At 43.9% G+C, this 24,430-nt stretch overlaps 1 protein-coding gene across 2 annotated transcripts in view; it reads right to left on the reverse strand.

Annotated features, from left to right (window-relative positions):
- The window catches only part of CTNNA2 (catenin alpha 2), a 1,647,901-nt gene that overhangs the window by 1,218,015 nt on the left and 405,456 nt on the right, over positions 1-24,430 (reverse strand). For both annotated transcript variants that reach the window (XM_075261702.1, XM_075261694.1), the window contains exon 7: positions 16,909-17,112. In XM_075261702.1, the coding sequence (XP_075117803.1) occupies positions 16,909-17,112 (204 nt within the window). The remainder of the gene's footprint in view (positions 1-16,908; positions 17,113-24,430) is intronic.

Genomic DNA, 24,430 nt, shown 5'->3' on the forward strand with positions numbered 1-24,430 from the left:
AGGGATATCTGGCAAACAGCACAAAAAGAGGAAAGTAATACATGAAGTTTGTGAACTAGGCTTAAACAACAAGCTGGTCTTGCCTGGCATCTTATAGCGGCATGTATTGCAGTTACATGTAGCAATCCAGATAAGCCCACCAAAAGCATCCTGTACAATGACATGGTAATGAGCCCCCAGAAGACACTATATAGCGGTGTGTGTTGTCAGTGCAGGATTATCTGTGTTACTCTGTGTGTACAGCTAAGCCTGCAAGTGCAGATTGTGTTGAATCCTTGAAATCCTCACTAGTGCAATGCGCCCTGCCGTGACACATAACAGGTGAGCCTGGCAGAGCAGCTCATATAGCCTGTCACATACTGGATAGTAATTGTCCTGTGTCTTTAGCACATACTGGATTGTTTGCAGTCCGTAATAGTAACTTTTCAAACAATGTAAATACTTATTTTTACATGAAGCTCCAACTCCTACAAAAATTGTATATTATACCCAGAAAAAAGTGTCTGGGAGGAGATTAGCTAAGAGATTATGAGATTGTGCTGTGCTAGGGGAAGAGGGAGCTGCTTCTGGGATGCAGAGTGGTTTATGTTAAAGATTATTACAATCCTGTACTTCTGGTCACTAAATTAGGCTAGATGCACACGGAAGTGGTGCAAAACGTTTGTGAAAATCATCCATTTGTCACAGCCATCCTGGACCTGAGGGTACCTGTTTTCATGGATTCCCATACATTTAGTGTATGGAGGGGTCTGCTACTACTACCACCATTACTACTACTACTAATACTCCTACTGCCACCATTACTACTACACCTCCTACTATCACCATTACTACTACTACTAACACCCCTACTGCCACCATTACTACTCCTACTACCTCCATTACTAATACTCCTACTATCACCATTACTACTACTCCTACTACCACCATTACTACTACTACTCCTACTACCACCATTATTACTACTACTCCTACTACCACCATTACTCCTACTACTCCTACTACCACCATTATTACTACTATTCCTACTACCACCATTACAACTACTACTCCTGCTACCACCATTATTACTACTACTCCTACTACCACCATTACTACTACTCCTACTACCACCATTACTACTACTACTCCTACTACCACCATTATTACTAATACCCCTACTACCACCATTATTACTACTACTCCTACTACCACCATTATTACTACCATTCCTACTATCACCATTACTACTACTACTAATACTCCTACTGCCATCATTACTACTACTATTACTCCTACTACCACCATTATTACTACTACTCCTACTACCACCATTACTACTACTACTACTACCACCATTATTACTACTACTCCTACTATCACCATTACTACTACTAATACTCCTACTATCACCATTACTACTACTACTACTACTACTCTTACTATCAACATTATTACTACTACTACTCCTACTACCACCATTACTAATACTCCTACTATCACTATTACTACTAATACTCCTACTGACACCATTACTACTACTACTACTACTACTACTACTACTACTACTCTTACTATCAACATTATTACTACTACTACCACCATTACTAATACTCCTACTATCACTATTACTACTAATACTCCTACTATCACCATTACTAATACTCCTACTATCACCATTACTACTACTAATACTCCTACTATCACCATTACTACTACTACTACTACTACTACTATTACCACTATCAATACTACCATCATCTACTCCAAACGTCCTAGGCTGTCACATTTTCTTATTTATCACCACATGTCAGCACCAGAATATATCATGGCCACCTGTGATACACCACATGTTTTGTATTGGGACATACTGTAGTTGTAACACTTTTGTGATACAGACACAATGAACTTTTGGGTTATTATATAATAACTATACCTTTCTATCTACTCCATTGAAGGACAGCTTCTACATTACCTACATGGGCTAGCAACCCTACTACCTGCCCCCTAACATATACAGAGTGCAAAAAAACACTATGGTTAAACGACTATGGCTACTCTAATGCTACCACTATTAACAATAATACTAATAGAAGAATATTTCATTAAAGGGCTTTCCATCAATTAAAACCTTGATTGTAAAAACTGGGCCGTTAAAATCATAAAATCGTTTTGTGTTGGAGGTGATGGCCAGCATTAAGGGAGTTTCTTCAGCTTGGATGGATGTAACAGTTGTATTTTTAGATTATGCTGGGACTTCATGCTGTGGGAGGGGAAGAGGGAGCTGCTACAAGCTAAACACAGAAACAATTAAAGAAACTCAAACCCAGATAACTTAGTACTGTATATATTATATTTATAGCCATTATACAATGAATAAGAAGGCTATAGGAGGTGGACCTCCATGATCTCCCCCAAATATCACAATATAGTTAACTGGTCTGTAGTGGTTACTGCTTATCGAAGACTGGACACCTATGGACAACATATTGAATTCATTTCTTGAAGCTCATGGTACACGTTACAAAAATGTCAGCCCGTCATACTCTATCTTCCTGTAATAAGGAGTTACCGTCTCACCCAGCGAGGACTGACCTGCTACCAGGACCTATTTTTACACGAAGGCCGTAAGAAATAAGATTCTTTATTTAGAGATAGTTTATGAGAAACTCATGAATCAAACTTGACGTTTCTGTTTCCCGCTCTAGGAAAAATTGTACTGCGTGATTCTTTCAGGTTAACAACTAGCAATACACCCAGGAGCTGACACATAGCGCTCACAAACTATGTCACCCTCGTGCGGAACGTCGACTTAAATGACTACATAATTCTTCGGTGGTTCTTCTGTCGAGAACAATTCTGTCCATGGTGCGCTCACTGATGCACAAGAAGAAGAGGCATACGAGGAGCCTGATCGTAATCCATTACTGGTAGAAAATGGAGGATTGGAGGGGGGTTCTGGTTTTAAGAAACACGTTCTATTGGTAATATCAGTTAGTCACAGGGAAGTCTCTTGTTTTTTCCGGAGGTTTTGTTATGTCATTGGCTGGTTACAGAAGATCTCTTATGGTCTCAGCAGCAAGACAACCTCTAAGACTAAAGAAGAAAGCACACTGATGGAGGTTGGTCCTAGGAGGTCCATGAAGTAGTGATGACCAACTCCCATTGGGCAGATCCATCTTTGCGATGGGTCAACTGCTTCACAAACTCTCCCGGGAAGAGCAGCCAAAAGTCAAATATTCTCCAATACGACCTAAGAGAGCTATTGGTGGGGTGACCTATGGTAGGATTATTTTGATATCTTCTCATGCCTCGGTTTTTATCTACAGTATATCTGTCTAAAGTCGTGAACTCTACTGTGCACACAAGTAAGACAAATTGGTTGGGCCAGCAGGGCATGCTGAGTGTCGCGGGAATGCCAACAAGACACTCTGTCTCGACCTTGGTATTTAGAAACAAAATAATTGCCCTCAGTAGCGGAAAATCTACGGTAGCCATAACTGGTGGTTAAGTAAACTTAATCAAACCAATAGCTCAAAACGACGTAGCGTTGGTGCGCATCGTGCTGTTATACAGAAGAACATTGGGACTACGAGATATGGAAATCCAAATATCTCTCGCTGGAAAATGAAATACGTAAATAACATCTTTTATGGTCAGAGCTGGCCACAAGGCCCGAGAGACTACATAGTCCGAGAGGACATTCCACCGACTATGACATCACGCTTTACTTAATTCATGAATTATTTATCAATAATAGGTCAAATCCTTGGTGAAAAGGATAATAAGATATGTCCATGCTGTAAAACCATATCCTCTCGTATACACAGAGGTTTCAGCACCACGGAGAGTTCCATGATAGATACAAATTGGCATCAGGTGGAAGATTTGGTCATGAATACAGATACAGCCTTCAGACAAGAGTGGTGGTGGGATTCAGCGTAAGACCCTCAACTGTACACTTGTTTGGCTGACCGCTATTCCTCCGGACTTGACCATACATATGCACACTTGGTTCTGTCATGTCTGCATGCCTTTTTAATGGGAAGTTGAGTGTAAACTGCTGAAGTCCCTACTGGTGTTTTTTTTCCTCCTAATTAGGGTTGAGCCGATCTTGAGATTTCAGGATCGTTTTTAAAATCCGATTTTCAATCATTTTCCAGCCGATCCCGATCTTGCAATTTGCTCGATCGGAATCCAATCTTTCCTGATCCCAATCGCTCAACCCTACATGTTAGCTTTTCCCACAATGATTGGCCAGTAGCCAAGCATTGTGGGAACTAACGTGAGACCTCATTCCTGATGAAAAAGATCGGGATCGGAATTCCGATCGCGATTGTGAAATTTACTCAATCGCCGATTGTAATCCGATCGCTCAACCCTACTCCCGATGGAAGAAGGAATAGGACATGATAGAGTCCGACATGCCCGATCCTTTCTCTACCTAGCAGAGAGTTGGGACATCCTGAGATATTGGTCCAGTCCAGCCATAATTGGTGACTCTCTTATGGGTATGGGGTGTTTAGTAGGTTTACCTGCTATGCTATGGTATAAGGAACAGTGCCAAATGACACAATCAGCTCTGCTTCATCTCCAAGATCCAGACAGATCTGACCTGGCCAGCCTATGGAAGAAGCTTCATTTTTGTGTAAGCCTTCTTGTGGACGTCAGATAAATAAAAAGTGACTTCTAGAAGATCCTCTACGGTCTACAGTCTACGTAGAAATGTGCGCACTCTCTCTCTCTGCTTTTTTATGGTAGCGCGAGGCCGCCTGGAGCCAGTCAGGGAGATGTCACAGTAATATTCTCACCTAGACACTGGGCTTGTAAAGCGGAGTCTTAATAATCCCTGTGATGATAAAGTGTCAATCACCGTCAGAAACAAAAAAGAGCTTTAGAAATTGCTTTCTCGGTGGTTCGGTGTAACAGCATGAGATGAATAGTAACATCCTTGTTTATGTATTTTCTACTTGTTTAAAATATTGTGGCTCGGTGCGGCTGACAATGTCTTCATCTCCGCCAAATAATGCGTAAACTACCACCGCAACACTGTGCTGCTCTACAAAGAGGTGCCTGTTAATGTATGGGCCTATAAATCACCGAAAATGCTAGCACCTATGCTATAGTTTGGGAGTACAGATGAGCAGGTATGCAATTTATTTCTCTCTATATACTTAAAGGGGTTGTCCAACTCAGAAAACCAATATCATGCCCCCTATTAAGTTAATAGAGGTCCTCAATTGGATCATCAGATGATTGGAAACAGGGTCCCATCCCGTCCCGCATACTGCAGATGACCCATTGATACAAATGGACAATGTGCAATGCTTATTTTGTCCTGTGATGGCGCTGTAGGGAAACAGAACACTTGCTGACTCCTCACATACTGTAGTCGATCATTGAAGGTTCCGGCAGGTGAACACTTTGTATCCGGTTTATTGTCTAAGTACCCTTCTACGAATTGCAAATAGTCCAAAGCTGGGTATCCCTTTAAGTAAGGCTTGATTTTTTTTTTCTTGGCAGAGAAGGTATTACAAAGCAAGGCAGGCTTTCCCTCTGTGTATAAAGAGTCAGTGGGCCCTCTCAATGGCAGCTTTTTGTTACTATGATTTCCATGTTTGGTCTCGAGAAATCTATAACAATGGCGTTCTCGCAGCCTGCGGCAAACAACACGGCCTTCACAAAAGAGCAATCAGCACCGACGAAAAAGGGGACCATCGGCACCAAAATAGTATAGATCAGTGGACTGGTATATACATTAGACCAAACCAAATGTGCTTATTTATGGGGGGAGCTGACTTCATACTGAAGCTTTTGGATTATTCAATACAGAATGGCATGGTAAAATAATACCGTAGCTAATGCCCCTAACACTTAAAGGGATTCTACCATTAAACTACTTTTTTTTCTAATTACCACGTCGGAATAGTCTTAAGAAAGGCTATTCGTTTCCTACCTTTAGATGTGGTCTCCGCCGCGCCGTTCCGTAGAAATACCGGTTTTAACCAGTATGCAAATGAGCTCTCCGCAGCAATGAGGGCGGGCCCCAGCGCTGAAAGGCCGATGAGCGCATCCCCATTGCTGCCCAGAGCTATTTCCTGCGCCGACGCCTTCTTCTGCAGCAACTCCGCCTCTTCTGGCTTCTCATGGCCATTTTGGGGTAGCCGCTCTTGCAGTTCAATACAGGAGCTGGCCGGCGGCCATTTTGGGGTGGCCTCTCTATGCTCCTGTATAGAACTACAAGAGCAAGAGAAGCCAGAAGAGGCGGAGTTGCTGCAGAAGAAGGAGGCGGCGCAGGAAAGAGCTCTGGGCAGCAATGGGGACGTGCTCATTGGTGTTTCAGCGCTGGGGCCCGCCCTCATTGCTGCGGAGAGCTCATTTGCATACCAGTTTAAACCGGTATTTCTACGGAACGGAGACCACGTCTAAAGGTAGGAGACGAATAGCCTTTCTTAAGGCTATTCCGGTGTGTTCATTAGAAAAAAAGGAAGTTTAATGGTAGAATCCCTTTAACTACAGATAATATCCAATCTTTCCACTTGACAGATGCCGATACAAGAAGTATACAGGTGGTAAGAAACTCAGTTATAGTCACATGATACACATCGTATCTCTCAAGCAAAGGTATAACATGAAAAATCTGAGCCCCAATGCAAAACATACAATGGGGCCCCATTTACTATATAGTATCCATAATACTGGTGGAGAGGGCTTTGGGTCCCCTGAGGCTTCAGGGCCTGGTAGTGATTGTTACCTCTGCCATCCCTACAGATACACCTCAGTAAAATAAAGTACTGTTTAAATCATGAGATTTTTAAATTGCAATACCACCCCTGACCACATGGAGTGCTGTTGGCAGTTTCTCATGTTGAAAAGTGAACAAAAGGTTGTAAACGTAAAAAAAAACAATTTCAGTTATAGTCACATTATGGATATTGTATATCATAAACAGTAAGGGTAAGTTCACACGGAGTATTTTAGTCAGGATTTTGAGGTTGTATCCGCCTCAAAATCCTGACCAAAAAGATGCTCCCATTGAAATCAATGGGAGCCGCTCAGATTTTTTTTTACGGGAGCCAAAAGGGAAAAAGAAGCGAGGTGCTCATTCTTCAGGCCGTTTTGCCTCGCGATTCGGCCTGAAGACACTCTCTCCTCCCAACTAGGCCCATTCATTGGGCCGAATCCGGAGCGGAGTGGGCGGCTTGATGCCGATGCAGTGCACTGGCTTTCAGTCGCGGCTACCTGGCTTTTGGTCCCCCTCAGGTTCCGGACCAAAAAACCCCATATGAACTTATCCTAATAAGTCAGGGAAACTAATTAATGAGATTATTAACTTGTAATCCTCCTCCTGACCACCTGGTGTGCTGTTCTAGAGAAACGCAGCCACGAGCAATAGAGAGCACTGAGAACTTTTCTTCAGGCATGTGTAGTTCCAAAAAACAAAAATTGGAATAGAATGGAGTATAACTACAGGATCAGACTACACGGGGTCTGTTTGTTGTCTGTTACTATGTAGACACATAGGACTGCATGAGAGCTGTACACAGAAAACAATGGAAAATTTGTAATTAAAACATATTACAAAGTTGCTTCTTATTTCATTCTAGTTACATTGGGACAATCACAAAAATTTATGGTGACAAATTTAACTTAAGGGGGTCCTCAGATAGGCATCCATGTGTTTGGATCTCGGCACCATCTCTGTATTCATTTCCTTCCTATTCTGTCGATTCCACAGTCCTGTAAAACTCCATGTCTTCCTTCTTAACTAGGGTTGAACAGATCTTGAGATTTCAGGATAGATTTCAAAATCTGATTTCCGATCATTTTCCAGCCGATCCCGGTCGTGAAATTTGCTCGATCGCCGATCGGGATCCGATCTTTTCCGATCCCGATCCTCAAGCCTAGTCAATGCTTCTCTATGGGAAAAGTTACTTGAGGGTTGAGCCGATCTTGAGATTTCAGGATCGATTTCAAAATCCGATTTACGATCATTTTCCAGCCAATCCCAATCCTGATCGTGAAATTTGCTCGATCACTGATCGGGATCCGATCTTTTCCGATCCCGATCCTCAAGCCTAATCAATGCTTCTCTATGGGAAAAGTCACTTACAGGTTGAACAGATTTTGAAATAATCTCCGACCTCGATCCCGCTGGAAAAGACCGGGTTCGGAATTCTGATTGCAATCGTGAAACTTACTCGACCACCGATCGGAATCCGATTTTTCTGATCCCTCAACCCTATTCTTAACTAGAGATGAGCGAACACTAAAATGTGTGAGGTTTGAAATCCGATTCGAACAGCCGCACACTGTTCGACTGGATTTTGAACCCCTTTATAGTCTATGGGGGGAAATGCTCGTTTCAGGGGCCCGAAAAATTCGATAAAATTATACTTACCAAGTCCACAAGTGACGGTCGGGCTGGATTCTCCTTGAAGTCTTCTCCCGGCGCAGCGCCCCCGCGGAGTCTTCCAGCTGGAATTCACTCTGCCTAGGCATCGGGGCCTAGGCAGAGCCGACTGTGCATGCGCGGTTAGCTCTGTCCGGCCTGACGCCTGAGCAGAGCCGACTGCGCATGCGAGGGCATGCCCGCGCATGCACAGTCGGCTCTGCCTAGGCCGGATGCCTAGGCAGAGTGAATTCGAGCCGGAAGACGCCGCAGGGACGCTGCACGGAGAAGACTTCTAAAGGTAAGAGAAGAACCGGCGTTGATTGGCAATGTATAGCATTCTGCCAATCAATGCTGGTTCTGCATCGAACCTTAAACTTCGAACAGTTAGTAGTGTTCGATTGAGTACGAGTATTTCGAATACCGTAGTATTCGATCGAACACCTACTCGATCGAACAATACTCGCTCATCTCTATTCTTAACCCATCAAATATATAGTGGTATAAAATTGGCAAGAAAATGGAGTAGGACTACAGGATCAGACTACAGGATCAGACTACAGGATCAGACTACAGGATCAGACTACACAGGGTGTGTTTGTTGTCTTTTACTATGGAGACACATAGGACTGCATAGGAGCTGTAGACAGAAAACAAATGCAACTTTTTGCATTAAATCCTATGGCCACATTGCTTCCTGTTTCATTCTAGATACAGCGGGACAATAACAAAAATTTACGGCGACGAATTTAGCTTAAGGGGTCCTCAGATCGGCACGCCTTGCTGTGTTCTATGTCTTTGGATCTCAGCACCATCTATGCATTGATTTTCTTCCAATTCCCCTGATGCCATTTAAGAGACAAGAGACATACGGCCTACGAAGAAAATGAAGCGTAAAAGCCAAATAAATCCGAGTTCCTTGTGTCGGAGTCTTAATTTTCCTCCTTTCTTTCCTATCTGGACGCAAAGGAAATTGCAGAGCGATATTACATTTTCTATTATGTGATGGGGGTGACGTGCGACGCGTTTCACTGACAAATACTTGGGTCAGGAGGTTTCGCTTTTTTCCACGCTGCCTATACAGCAAAATACGGCAAGAAAGTTCCCGGCGAAAATCACAAAGCAATAAGAAAATGAACTTGAAAGTAGCTGTAAATGTATTTCTTTATCTTGTCGGCTGAAATTGCGGCACCACTTGATATTTGCTGCCTGACACATTCGCTGTATAGGGAATTGTTAATGCTTAAATAATTTCCCACCGAATGCTGCGCCTACCCCTGAGTAAGATTTGGCATGGGAATGTTCCTGTGTATGCAGAACGCTTTCTTGTCCTACTTACACAATTGTGAGTTATTGGGAGGAGAAGGAAAAGATAAAGAAAAAAGTTCAAGTGCAAACTTTCTCCTAAAAGTGCAACTTCAGACGTTCTAACCTGATATAACCCCGACGGCAGAGGAACCGAGAGCCGAAAAGATTAAAAACTGAGGAACGGCATCATTTTTCATCCATTTTCTCGGCATGAACGGAATGCAGTAACGTCGGTAAAGACTGACACACCCAGTGTAATGTAAAAAAAAATGAGTTGGCGTTACATAATAAAACTAAAGGGGTCATCCTACTTATTCTTAAGTGATGGTCTGTTCATAAGGAAGGCTATTCACTTTACATGGGCGGGGTCTGAATCTGGCACACCCTACTGAAACCTCTGTATTGTTTGGGGGAAGGGGGGGGTCTGCACGGTCAGTACAAAGAACCGCAGGCTTTTTCGTGCGGAACGCAGCGATGGGATGCCGATAGGGTTGAGCCGATCTTGACTTTTCAGGATCGATTTTGAAATCCAATTTCCGATCATTTTTCATTCGAACCCGATCTCGATCCCAATTCCGATCCCAATGCAAGTCAATGGGATTTTTTTACTAATCGGAGATCGGATTTTAAAAACAATCCTATTCACTATACAGCATGAAATCTAACAATTAAACGCTTTAATTGTTAGAATCCACGCTGTGTAGTGATTTTTTTTAATCACTAAGTAGCCAGAGGAATTTTTTTTAATCCTCTGGCTGCTTAGTCCCCCCTGGTGTCCACTTACCTGCAGAGATGGCTGCTCCGGTGCCCAGTGTTCTCGTTCTTCTTCGCCTCGCTGCCCCCGCCTCCCAGGTTAGGAGAGTGTGGGCAGGTACTGGGAGGGGAGACGTCACATCTCCCCGCCCTGTACCCGCCCACGCTCTCCTAAGCCAAAAGCCCCGCCTTCTTCCTAGCTCTTTAACACTAACCTGGGAGGCGGGGGCAGCGAGGCGAAGAAGAACGAAAACACCGGGCACCGGACCAGCCATCTCTGCAGGTAAGTAGCTACTAGAGATGTTAGCTAGTCTCCCATTAGAATGAATGGACGCAGCCGGTGCGCAGGGGGTTAAGGCTGTGTGCCGGCTGCTTCCATTCATTCCTATGGAATTGCAGCGGAGCCTTCATACTGAATATACACTCCGCTCAGAATGAGCGGAGCGTATACTCAGTGTGAAGGCTAACATTCTTAGCTTTTCCCACAATGTTTGGCCAGTAGCAAAGCATTGTGGGAAATAATCACCGATCCCACCTAAAAAGATCGTGTTTGGAATTACGATCACGATCGTGAAATTTTCTCAATCGCTGATCGGAATCCGATCTTTTGCGAACACGATCGCTCAACCCTAGATGCCTATGCAATGCATCAACATTCCGTCGCGGTATCCCGTTGCTGATTGGGCCCGGATGAATGGACCTAACCAGGAGGGAGTCTTGAGCTGCGGACCCCGCTGGCCGAATCCACGGCAAGATCGAGCAGGACACTTTTTTTCCCGCATCCTGCTGTGATCTCCGCCTTCCATTGCTAAACAATGAGAGATGGATTCGGGAGAAATCAGCTCCGGATTCAGGGGCGGAATCCGACACCAAATCCGCGGCAAATTCCCTAAGATGCATGTATATGTTTTTCTTCTACTCATTCCATTCCTAACTTTAGCAGCAAAATCTGCAACAAAAAATGCAATCACTCCCCATTCGAAGTTTAACCCAAGTAAACTGTTTTGTGAAGGGAATGCAAAAACGACAGTGTAGACTAACACATGCACAGAGATTGATCACACAATGTGCAAGAAATATAGAACAGACGTATATATGAATATAATATGTAGTTGTCATCCAGCTAGTACTGAGTCAAGCAACGGCTTTCCACTTTCTAGGCACGCTGTTTCATGAACAGAATGCAAAAAAGATAGTGAGGACTGACACATGCACATGGCACATGGCACAGGAATCTTATGATAACGGTATACTGGTGTCGATGGTGGATAAAGCTACCTGAACATTGAATGCTATCTTGGTTCTTCTGCCTATAATGTCGATTAAAGGGATTGTTTAGGGCTACCATATTAAGCTCTACTTCCTTTATCACAGTCATGCCGCCGCTCAGTCCCATTCAAATGGATGGGGCTGGTCTGCAATGCCAAATATGGCCACCTGTATAGTGAACAGCGCTGTGCTTGGTTAGTCGTGAAGTGGCCACAGCAATCAATATCATGATCTTGAACAATCCCTTTAACTAATGCTGATACTCTGTAATGCAGGGGGAGGAGCTTGTACGAGTGGAAGGAACGTAACAGAGGATGACATCACCGAATAGTTCTCACTATGAGAGGTGTAAAGATTGACAACAAGTCACTGGTAGTTACGTAAAGACGCAAAATTGAATGTAGGGCAAACAATATAGAAAAAGGGAAATGGTATATATAAAATTTGTAAGACTGTTTAAGTTATGGAGAGATTTTTTTTTTTTTTTTTTTTTTTTTATATACCATTGAAAAAACCTTTCCCTGAGAGCTTCTTTATGTCTGTGCATAAGATCCAGAGCTTTGTGTCTATTAAAACAAGCTGAAACGTATAGGAGAACAAAGACGCTTTAGTCATCCAGAGCAGAAAAGCATCATGGGAAATTCCTATGGTAATTATACTGCAAAGGATCACGGTCAGATCTTTGTGTAGAAAAGTTTGACTTCCCCTGAATACTTGTAACTTGTATCCTGTAACCTGTGTTTTTAGCAAAAATGGAAAAAAAAAAAAAAGAAATGATTGCACGCCATTATACAAACTGCAGAAGGAGACGGCGCTATGTCAAGGACTCGCAACGAGATGCCATTCTACACCTACGGTAATTGCAGACTGCGGTGTCATTATTTTTCTCTTAGACCCGTTCCAGCAGCTATTATGTGTTGTTTTTTTTTTGCAAATCCCCACCAGAATAGACGATAAAAAATATAACACATCTTCAAAAAAGATAAAAAAGCATAAAAAAACAACATAAACACTTAATTGTGAATGATAACATGATGTCACGGTGGGGGTACAAAGCTTTAAAACATAAAAAGGCAACGTAAATATCCTCTCCCCCCCCCATCTGTAATAACTCTGTAACATTGTAAAACATATTCAAAAAATGTAAAACAATAGAGTAATAAAACGGGCCGTGACATGAGTCACAAGATATAATATAGTCAAGGCTATGGTTTGTTATTTTGGGGGGTTTTGGGGTTAGAAAAAAATTTCAGGTACCCTTTTAGGTAAAGGAAGTGGAGTAGAGTGTCTCTCTCGCTGGAGGACCCAACATGTCCATGCATCACATAGACAGCTTATTGAGTTTAATGGACAGCCTGCAATACCTCTTTTGTCCTGCGGTAGTGCTGTTGGACAATTGTAATTAGAAGACTTCTAAGATTCTAGATGATTGGTAAAATGATTGGTAAAGTGATCGCTTTATTGTGATATTATGCACTTTATACACTGAACTATAAAGCAGAGTTCACACGTAGTTCACACATAGTTTTTTTTCTGCCTATCACGTCAGAATAGCCTTAAGAAAGGCTATTCTTCTCCTATCTTTAGATATCTTCTCCAGGCCGCCGTTCAGTAGAAATCCCGGTTTTCGTCTGTATGCAAATGAGTTCTCTCGCAGCACTGGGGGTGGTCCCCAGCACTCAAACAGCACTGGGGACATCCCCAATGCTGCGAGAGAAATCACATTCATCTTCGTCTGGAATGGTCTCTCTTTGCGTCTTCTTCCGGAGCTGGGTTCAAACTTCTGGGTATCGGGCCTCAGGCAAAGCCAACTGCGTATGCCTGCTGGCCACAAGAAAGTGTAAGCAGCCATTTTTTTGTGGCTGGGGCGGGCATGCACAGTTTGAACCCAGTGCCAGAAGAAGACGCGCAGAGAGGCCGTTCCAGACGAAGATGGAGGTGGTGCTGGAGAGTTCTCTCGCAGCATTGGCGATGCCCCCAGTGCTGTTTGAGTGCTGGGGACCACCCCCAGTGCTGCGAGAGAACTCATTTGCATAGCAACGAAAAACGGGATTTCTACCAAATGGTAGCACGGAGAAGACATCTAAAGGTAGGAGAAGAATAGCCTTTCTTAAGGCTATTCCTACGTGATAGGCAGAAAAAATACAATTTTAATGATAGAATCCCTTTAAGGGGATTATTCAGGAATCACAGAAAATATAGGAGCAGTCGGGGTGGGTAAAATACCAAAATAGAAAGCCATACTTGCCTATCCCCCAAGCTCCATCGTATAGACCCAGCCTCCTTTCCCTCCCATGTTGATAAGATAAGATAAGATAAGATAATCCTTTAATAGTCCCAGAAAGCCCAAAGTGGAGAGCCCCTATGCTTGCTGGTGAGGAACACATGACATATCTGAGTGACATCAACGAACCCTCACCAGGGACCCCTGCGGTCAGTAAGTGGCCTCATTCATGTAAGCCTCTCCACTTCTGGCCTGGAGGGACAAAGGAGCATTGGGAATAGGTGAGTATGACTTTTTTCTTTACACCCACCCCAGCTGCCCCTGATTTTTCTATGATCATTGGAGAACCCGCTTAATGAATAGAATGTCAGAGCTTCAGTAAAGACTGACACTTACAAAGATCAGTCAGTGTAGATTCGATTTTGGATAACAATACAGATGTATATGCCATTAGAGATCAGTTAGTTGTGGGTTAAGTCAACCGAGTGAAACGTGGGGGTGCATTATTACTGATAATATGGAACGTTGTCTTCAACACCCCCCTACACACAGAATAGAAATTCACAGAAAGTTAAAACAGAACAGATGTATCCTAAATAATTGGCAAGTATCTCAATCAAAGACCTATTAATAACATTGTCATGAATTTATTCCCTCCAGCACCCACGGGTGTGAAATGTTCCTGAACAGTCCTCTCCGGCATGTTTCTTACTTTTACTATCCCCCCTGATGTCAGTATCCCTCCGCATTGTATCCACAGTGGTGTATCAACCAACAGACAGACAAGGCAGCCATATTGCTGTAACATGTTATCAGCTTCACCCCCAACCCCACTCTCCACCAGGCCATTTTGGGTTAGCGCCACAATCTTGTCGGGTGGGATGAAACTACTACTTTATAGGGGTCAGCTACAATGAGGGGGACATTGAAATGTTATGGCTTTGTTGAATGCGTCGACAGATTTTTTATTTTTTTTTTATGTATAAATCAGGACTGTAGTAATAAATTGTAAAAAAAGAAGTATTATATAAATTTGGCAAAAATATGGGAACACCATTATCTTTATTGACAAGACAAAGTAGACTGTTGGTGCCCCCCTCTGCTAGTTACTTAGTAAGGAGGGTATTTACTACTTAGTACCCACTTAGTACCTACTTAGTAGTTACTTAAGGCTCGTTCACCAGGGCGCTGAATGCACGTCATAATCCGCCCCCTCACAATAGAGGTCTAGGTAGACCGCCAGCTTACTTTTCTCCCTTTCTTCAGGCGGATTCCGCAGCTGATTCAGCCCTGGCGTCCGCCTCCCGGCAGCACCCTCCCATTCATTTAGGCCACACTTTTTCAGCATGTGAGCTACTTTATATACTAACCAAGGGATAAGATCCACTACCAACTTCTTGTGGGTGGGGCCTGTGGGTGGGCTGGGGTGGGGCTTGTGGGTGGGCTGGGGCCTGTGGGCAGGCCTGGGCGGGGCCAGTGGGTGGGGTGGAGCATGAGAGCAGGAGACAGCTCTCCGGTGTCTGCTTGTTCACTGCGCAGGCTGAGAATCATCTCTGGACACTGGCAGGCCGAGGCCTTGCACTCATTCGCAGTCAGGGCTGCAGCAGCCCCGCCTGCCAATGTCCGGAGATGACTCTAAGCCTGCGCTGTGAACAAGCAGCACCCCGGCTCCATCCATCCCTAAGAGCGGGGAGCGCGTCATTCCCCGGAGCTGCTGCTGCCCGGCATGCAAGTGTCCGGAGTGCTTGTTCACAGCGCAGGCTGAGAGTCGTCTCCGGACACTTGCAGGCGGGGCCTGCAGACACCGGGGGATCCCTGGCTGCATCCTGTGATCGTCTCATACGTCCTTCGCGATCGACTGGTAGATCGCGATCGATGTATTGGGCACCCCTGATTTAGGCCTACTCCGGAGCGGGAAGCTGCGACTGTCAGAAGCCACTACAGTCATGGCGTCACAATCAGGACCAAAATACGCCACGTGTGCACTAGCCCTTAGGCAACATGGATAGTTTAGTACACATCAGAAAAGGTAACACTCCAATGTATCCAAAAGGGCAACGTTTGAGTCCACAAGGGACCTTTATCGAGCTGAAACGTTGCACTTTTGAGCTAATAAAAGTTCTGTTTTTGCATACATTGGAGTGCTGTCTTTTTGAATATCATTCCAATGACCTGCGGGATGAGCGCCCGGGTGCTATTTGATTTTTTGATGGTGCTGCTCTTTTATGGACATATATATATACATTAGTACCCAACCATATATCCAAGCACAGTCTATTGGGAGTCTAGGGTAGTCTGAAGACCGCCTCCTGTATCCTCCGAGGCTCATTTTGCTGCTCTTCTTTGGTTTTTACTGCAGATCGGCCTATACAGATTGGCTGCTTCATATTAGCACAAGCCCACCACAACCTCAATAGAAAGCCAATGCATTACAACCAGAAAAAAAAGATCATAAATTACAAAAAACTAACCTGCCCGTAAGAGAAAATTATGAGGAAACCGGCGGTGATAATAGGGCTCAAATAACCCCCCAAACAATAAATACTACCGATATAATAAGAGGCCTGCTGAATATAAAATGACCTAAAAGCCTGCTGTTATTCACATTGTATAAGACCATGCCGTGCTAATGTAGGTCTCTTTTCTATGCCAGGTACCAGTTCAATACATTGGCTTTGTAATTCAAGACAAAAACCAACTATTTACCATCGCATTTCGGAAACTCCAAGTGTCTCCCATTTGTAATTACACCATGACAATGTAATATGCGCCTGGGAAGAGGATCACGCAGAAAAGCCATTATGGTTTCCCTATGAGAGGAACAATTAACTAATACTTATTGAAGTGTTTCCAAAGATTAGTTCTCCCTCTCCGGGCAACGTAATTGTCTTGTTTGCAAAACTTGAGCTTAATACAGACTGGGAGATTCAACAGAGTCAGTCAACAAGGCAGTCAATGGCAAGACAAGAGAGAAGAGACTTACGTTGTTCATGTACTCGCTCAGCAGGTCTTGAAGGGCTTGTCGGACGGCGTTGCACTCAGCCACGATTCTCTCTCTCCTGTCGTCGCGTGTGCACGAGGAGTCTGCCATCAAGGCCGCCCCACTGATGATGCTCTCCAGCCTCTCCTCCAAAGACGGCCGGAACCGGGCTTCACTGAAGGTCATAGGGTCGAGAATGATCTTATTCTAGGAGAACAAGAGGAACGTTTTTGTTAATATTTTGCTTTAAGATTGTGCTTGTTTATAACAAAAATGGTTGGTTGTGTTGCAATTGGTTAATACAGGAAAATAAGACTTTCTTTACATTTTTTTTAGCTTTCAGTTTTTCCCCAAGGCATCTTAATGTGGTCACCCAGTGGTTGTGTTGAGAATTACAGCCTGTGAAGGGTTTTAGTAACATGTTTTACTTACCAGAGAAAAAGGAAGGCTAGGGGAAAGAAGAGGAAGGAAGAAGAGAAAAGGAAGCATGGGTGAATAAAGAAAGAAAAGAAAAGTAGGAAGGAACAAAGGAAAAGTAGGGAAATAGAGGGAAAAGGAGGAAAGAAAGGAGGGCGGAAAGAAGGAAGGACGGATGGATGGAAAAGTAGGAAAAAAGAAAAGGAGAGGGAGGAAGGGAAGGAAGGACGGATGGAAAAGAAGGAAAAAAGAAAAAGAAAGGGAGGAAGGGATTTAGGGAGGGAGGGAAGGAAGGAAACAAAAAGAGAAGAAAGAAAAAAAAAAGAAAGAAGCAAAGATGGAAAGGAGGAAGGAAGAGAAGGAGGGAGGGAAGAAGGATGGAAGAGAAAGAAAGAAGAAAAAAGACAAAGAAAAAAAATGAGGCAGGGAGGGAAGAAGGAAGGAATGAAAATTAGGAAGAAAAAAAGGGAGGAAGGGATGGAAGGGGGAAGGAAGCAAAAGAGAAGAGAAAAAAAAACAAAGAGAGTAGGAAAGGAGGAAGGAAGGAGGGAAAAGAAGGATGGAAAAGTAGGAAAAAATAAAATGAAGAGAAAAAGGACAGAAGGAAGGTAGGAAACAAGAAGAGAAGAAAAAAACAAAGAAGGGAGAAAGGAAGGATGGAAAAGTAGGAAAAAGAAAAAGGAAAGGAGGAAGGAAGGGAGGGAGGAAGGACGGGACAGAAGGAAGAGAAGAGAAGAAAGAAATGAGGGAGGCAAGAAGGATGGAAGAACAGAAGGAAGGAAGGAAGGGAGGGAGGAAGGAAGGAAGGAAGGAAGGAAGGAAGGAAGGAAGGAAGGAAGGAAGGAAGGAAGGAAGGAAGGAAGGAAGGAAGGAAAAGTAAGGGAATGTATGGAGCATGGGAAGGAAGGAAAAGAGAGGAGAACAAAAAAAAAAGTAGGAAAGTAATAAGGAAGGAAAAGAAGGATGGAAAAGTAGGAAAAGAAATGAAGAGAGAAAGGAGAGAAGGAATGCAGGAATGGAAAGAAGGTAGGAAACAAGAAGAAAAGAAAAAAACAAAGGAGGGAGGAAGAAAGGATGGAAAAGTAGGAAAAAGAAAAAGGAAAGGAGGAAGGAAGGAAGGAAGGAAGGAAGGAAGGAAGGAAGGAAGGAAGGAAGGAAGGAAGGAAGGAAGGAAGGAAATCGAGAAATGTATGGAGGGTGGGAAGGAAGGAAGGAAGGAAGGAAGGAAGGGGAGAAAGGAAGGAAGGGGGTAAAGGAAGGAAGGAAGGAAGGAAGGAAGGAAGGAAGGAAGGAAGGAAGGAAGGAAGGAAGGAAGGAAATTGAGAAATGTATGGAGGGTGGGAAGGTAGGAAACGAAAGCAAATGCCCCCCCCCCAAAAAAAAAAAAGTAGGAAAGTAGTAAGAAAGGAAGAAAGAGGAAGAGGAAGTAAGAGATGGAGGGAGCAAAGAAGGGAGGGATGAAGAGGGAAAGAAAGGAAGAAGGAAAGGTCAAAGGAAAAGAAAAAAAGAAGGACTAGAAACCCATCATTCTTCTCTAGGCTTGCTGGGACTTTTAGTGAGGCAGACACCACACAGTATACAGTATATTCTACTCATTACAGAAACTGAGATCACATTAGTCATTAAAATAAAATGCAGCGACCATGAAACCTTCAGGACTGAGGCAATCTCTGATGTGGTGGGCAATATACAATGACGTGAAATGCAGTTTTTTATGTTTGGCAAGAAATCCCTCAACAGATGGTTTACTGAATGAGTTTTTTGTTGTCTAAAACAAACCCACAAGGTGACCTCTAAGCTGCTAACCGGCATCAATTACACTTTTATCGAGTTTTATGGGGCATTTAGTGTTCTACTAAACGTTACAAGAGAATCTGTTCTACCAAAAATGAAGACAAAAAGCAACAAAACCAGAGGGCTTGACCTGGAATCAGATCCTACAGCATCAGCATCAATTCTCCTCCTGGCACCGGCATAAATCAGAGCTGGCGCCCGATACCGTACCTCATATCATAGAGACAAGGCTTCTTATGAGGGAGGAAATACTGTATTCCTATATTAAAGGGCAACAATGTAACAAAAAATATAAAGCCAACGCTTGACGGTTTTCTCATTCCTCATTCGTCCTACAATAGGACATATTGTAACCCCAAAAAGTAGAAATAAAACACAAAAACCTTCTAAAAAGCATCCACGGAGGATTGGGAAAAGAGGCTAGAACTCAGACTGATTTGCCATGGGCTGGGAGGCAGCTTGCTGGTTCTGTAGCTACCCCTCTTCGTGGACATGGCTACTCTTCTCGCAGCCACCCTCACTCAAAATCACTTATGTACACCCTCGCCCCATTGCACGGGCCCTGCTTTTGGATGCCGCCATCTTGCTGAGAACTTTGGTTCTGCCTCTAGTCTCCAAGTGCCGATTCTGCACCTGTTTAAGAACCAGTGTGCATGAAAGCGCCTCCTCCTCAACCAATGATTTAACATCCTAGGCTTCTTAGGACCCTTCCCCTAATACTCTGTGCCTGAGCAATGGGTTCCTAAGGTTTCAGTATAGAACAAAGGTGTTTTATTTGATGACTCCATGCTTGTCGCCACCTTTCCTAAACTCTGCCTGACCTGACTTCAGCCTCATTATTATTGAGAACAAGCTGACAGCCCTGACCTCTGCCCTCCTGACTACATCTACCTGTCTTCTGTCTGCCTTGTCCTTTTCCTAAGCTGAATGCTGTTTGCTCTGACTCCAGCCTCTTTATCATTGTGAACAAACTCTGACAACCTTGACTATAACTACCTGTCTGCTGCCTGCCCTGACTTTTGCCTAAACTCTGCCTGACCTGACTTCAGCCTCCTTATTATTGTGAACAAGCTGACAGCCCTGACCTCTGTTCTCCTGACTACATCTACCTGTCTGCTGTCTGCCTTGTCCTTTTCCTAAGCTGAATGCTGTTCGCTCTGACTCCATCCTCTTTATCATTGTGAACAAACTCTGACAGCCTTGACTATAACTACCTGTCTGCTGCCTGCCCTGACTTTTGCCTAAACTCTGCCTGCTCTGACTCCAGCCTCCTCATGATTGTGACCAAATGAAATCCCTGGTCTCTGCTTTCCTGACTACATCTGTCTACTGCCTGCCCTGACCATTTCCTAAACTGTCTCTGCTGTTTGCCCTGAGTCTGGCCTCTTTATTGTTGTGAACAAACTCTGACAGCCCTGACCTCTGCTTTATTGACTACTGTATATCTATCTCTCTGCCTTGACCTTTTCCTAAACTCAAGCCTCCTTATCATTATGAACAAATTTTGGCAGTCCTGGCCTCTGCTTTCCTGACTACATCTACCTGTCTACTGCCTGCCCTGAGTCTGGCCTCTTTATTGTTGTGAACAAACTCTAACAATCCTGACCTGTGTCATCCTGACTTTATCAACCTGTTTGCTGCCTGTTAAAAATTTGCTTTTTGATGCCAAAAACATCAGGGACAGGAATGATGGGACATTTATCTGCACGCACAGATCATGAGTAAGTAGAGATGAGCGAACAGTGTTCTATCGAACTCATGTTCGATCGGATATTAGGCTGTTCGGCATGTTCGAATCGAATCGAACACCGCGTGGTAAAGTGCGCCATTACTCGATTCCCCTCCCACCTTCCCTGGCGCCTTTTTTGCTCCAATAACAGCGCAGGGTAGGTGGGACAGGAACTACGACACCGGTGACGTTGAAAAAAGTAGGCAAAACCCATTGGCTGCCGAAAACATGTGACCTCTAATTTAAAAGAACAGCGACGCCCAGCTTCGCGTCATTCTGAGCTTGCAATTCACCGAGGACGGAGGTTTCCGTCCAGCTAGCTAGGGCTTAGATTCTGGGTAGGCAGGGACAGGCTAGATAGGAAGGAGAAGACAACCAACAGCTCTTGTAAGAGCTAAATTCCAGGGAGAAGCTTGTCAGTGTAACGTGGCACTGACGGGCTCAATCGCCGCAACCCAGCTTTCCCAGGATCCTGAATGGAATACACTGTCAGTGTATTCCCGTATACCCGATATATACCCCGATACCCGTTCCAACGGTGTGCCCCCCCACCTTCACCCCAGAAATACCCTGCAAGTCCCCTAGCAATAGAATTGGGGCTATATACACCCACAATTTTTACTACTGGTATACAGTGCCATTGTCTGACTGGGAATTCAAAGAATATATTGGGAATACAAATACCCTCATTTCTTGCTACTGCCATATAGTGCCAGTGTCTGACTGGGAATTCAAAGAATATATTGGGGTTACGTGCACCCACAATTTTTACTACTGGTATACAGTGCCATTGTCTGACTGGGAATTCAAAGAATATATTGGGGTTATAAATACCCTCATTTCTTGCTACTGCCATATAGTGCCAGTTTCTGACTGGTAATTCAAAGAATATATTGGGGTTACATGCACCCACAATTTTTACTACTGGTATACAGTGCCATTGTCTGACTGGGAATTCAAAGAGTATATTGGGAATACAAATACCCTCATTTCTTGCTACTGCCATATAGTGCCATTGTCTGACTGGGAATTCAAAGAATATATTGGGGTTATAAATACCCTCATTTCTTGCTACTGCCATATAGTGCCAGTTTCTGACTGGTAATTCAAAGAATATATTGGGGTTACGTGCACCCACAATTTTTACTACTGGTATACAGTGCCATTGTCTGACTGGGAATTCAAAGAGTATATTGGGAATACAAATACCCTCATTTCTTGCTACTGCCATATAGTGCCAGTGTCTGACTGGTAATTCAAAGAATATATTGGGGTTACGTGCACCCACAATTTTTACTACTGGTATACAGTGCCATTGTCTGACTGGGAATTCAAAGAGTATATTGGGAATACAAATACCCTCATTTCTTGCTACTGCCATATAGTGCCAGTTTCTGACTGGTAATTCAAAGAATATATTGGGGTTACGTGCACCCACAATTTTTACTACTGGTATACAGTGCCATTGTCTGACTGGGAATTCAAAGAATATATTGGGGTTATAAATACCCTCATTTCTTGCTACTGCCATATAGTGCCAGTTTCTGACTGGTAATTCAAAGAATATATTGGGGTTACGTGCACCCACAATTTTTACTACTGGTATACAGTGCCATTGTCTGACTGGGAATTCAAAGAATATATTGGGGTTATAAATACCCTCATTTCTTGCTACTGCCATATAGTGCCAGTTTCTGACTGGTAATTCAAAGAATATATTGGGGTTACGTGCACCCACAATTTTTACTACTGGTATACAGTGCCATTGTCTGACTGGGAATTCAAAGAGTATATTGGGAATACAAATACCCTCATTTCTTGCTGCTGCCATATAGTGCCAGTTTCTGACTGGTAATTCAAAGAATATATTGGGGTTACGTGCACCCACAATTTTTACTACTGGTATACAGTGCCATTGTCTGACTGGGAATTCAAAGAATATATTGGGGTTATAAATACCCTCATTTCTTGCTACTGCCATATAGTGCCAGTTTCTGACTGGTAATTCAAAGAATATATTGGGGTTACGTGCACCCACAATTTTTACTACTGGTATACAGTGCCATTGTCTGACTGGGAATTCAAAGAGTATATTGGGAATACAAATACCCTCATTTCTTGCTACTGCCATATAGTGCCAGTTTCTGACTGGTAATTCAAAGAATATATTGGGGTTACGTGCACCCACAATTTTTACTACTGGTATACAGTGCCATTGTCTGACTGGGAATTCAAAGAGTATATTGGGAATACAAATACCCTCATTTCTTGCTACTGCCATATAGTGCCAGTTTCTGACTGGTAATTCAAAGAATATATTGGGGTTACGTGCACCCACAATTTTTACTACTGGTATACAGTGCCATTGTCTGACTGGGAATTCAAAGAGTATATTGGGAATACAAATACCCTCATTTCTTGCCACTGCCATATAGTGCCAGTGTCTGACTGGGAATTCAAAGAATATATTGGGGTTACGTGCACCCACAATTTTTACTACTGGTATACAGTGCCATTGTCTGACTGGGAATTCAAAGAGTATATTGGGAATACAAATACCCTCATTTCTTGCTACTGCCATATAGTGCCAGTGTCTGACTGGGAATTCAAAGAATATATTGGGGTTACGTGCACCCACAATTTTTACTACTGGTATACAGTGCCAATTTCTAACTAGGAATTCAAAATGCGCAAGGCTCCCGGAAAGGGACGTGGACGAGGCCGTGGGCGAGGTCGGGGGAATGGTTCTGGGGAGCAAGGTAGCAGTGAAGCCACAGGGCGTCCCGTGCCTACTCCTGTGGGGCAGCAAGCATTGCGCCACTCCACAGTGCCAGGGTTGCTTGCCACATTAACTAAACTGCAGGGTACAAACCTTAGTAGGCCCGAGAACCAGGAACAGGTCTTGCAATGGCTGTCAGAGAACGCTTACAGCACATTGTCCAGCAGCCAGTCAGACTCTGCCTCCTCTCCTCCTATTACCCAACAGTCTTGTCTTCCTTCCTCCCAAAATTCCGAAGCTTTACAGAACAATAACCCAAACTGTCCCTGCTCCCCAGAGCTGTTCTCCGCTCCTTTCATTGTCCCTCAACCTGCCTCTCCACGTCACGATTCCACGAACCTAACAGAGGAGCATCTGTGTCCAGATGCTCAAACACTAGAGTCTCCTCCATCTCCGTTCGATTTGGTGGTGGATGACCAGCAACCCACCCTCATCGACGATGATGTGACGCAGTTGCCGTCAGGGCATCCAGTTGACCGGCGCATTGTGCGGGAGGAGGAGATGAGACAGGAGTTGGAAGAGGAAGTGGTGGATGATGAGGACACTGACCCGACCTGGACAGGGGGGATGTCAAGCGGGGAAAGTAGTGTGGATGTTGAGGCAGGTGCAGCACCAAAAAGGGTAGCTAGAGGCAGAGGCAGAGGTCAGCAGCTTAGGCGAAGCCAGGCCACACCCGGAATCTCCCAAGATGTTCCAGTTCGTACCCAGCCCCGAAAAACTCCCACCTCGAGGGCACGTTTCTCGAAGGTGTGGAGTTTTTTCAAGGAATGCGCCGAGGACAGATATAGTGTTGTCTGCACAATTTG

This window comes from Leptodactylus fuscus, chromosome 1 (assembly GCF_031893055.1).
Source record: "Leptodactylus fuscus isolate aLepFus1 chromosome 1, aLepFus1.hap2, whole genome shotgun sequence".
In the NCBI taxonomy this organism is placed as follows: domain Eukaryota; kingdom Metazoa; phylum Chordata; class Amphibia; order Anura; family Leptodactylidae; genus Leptodactylus; species Leptodactylus fuscus.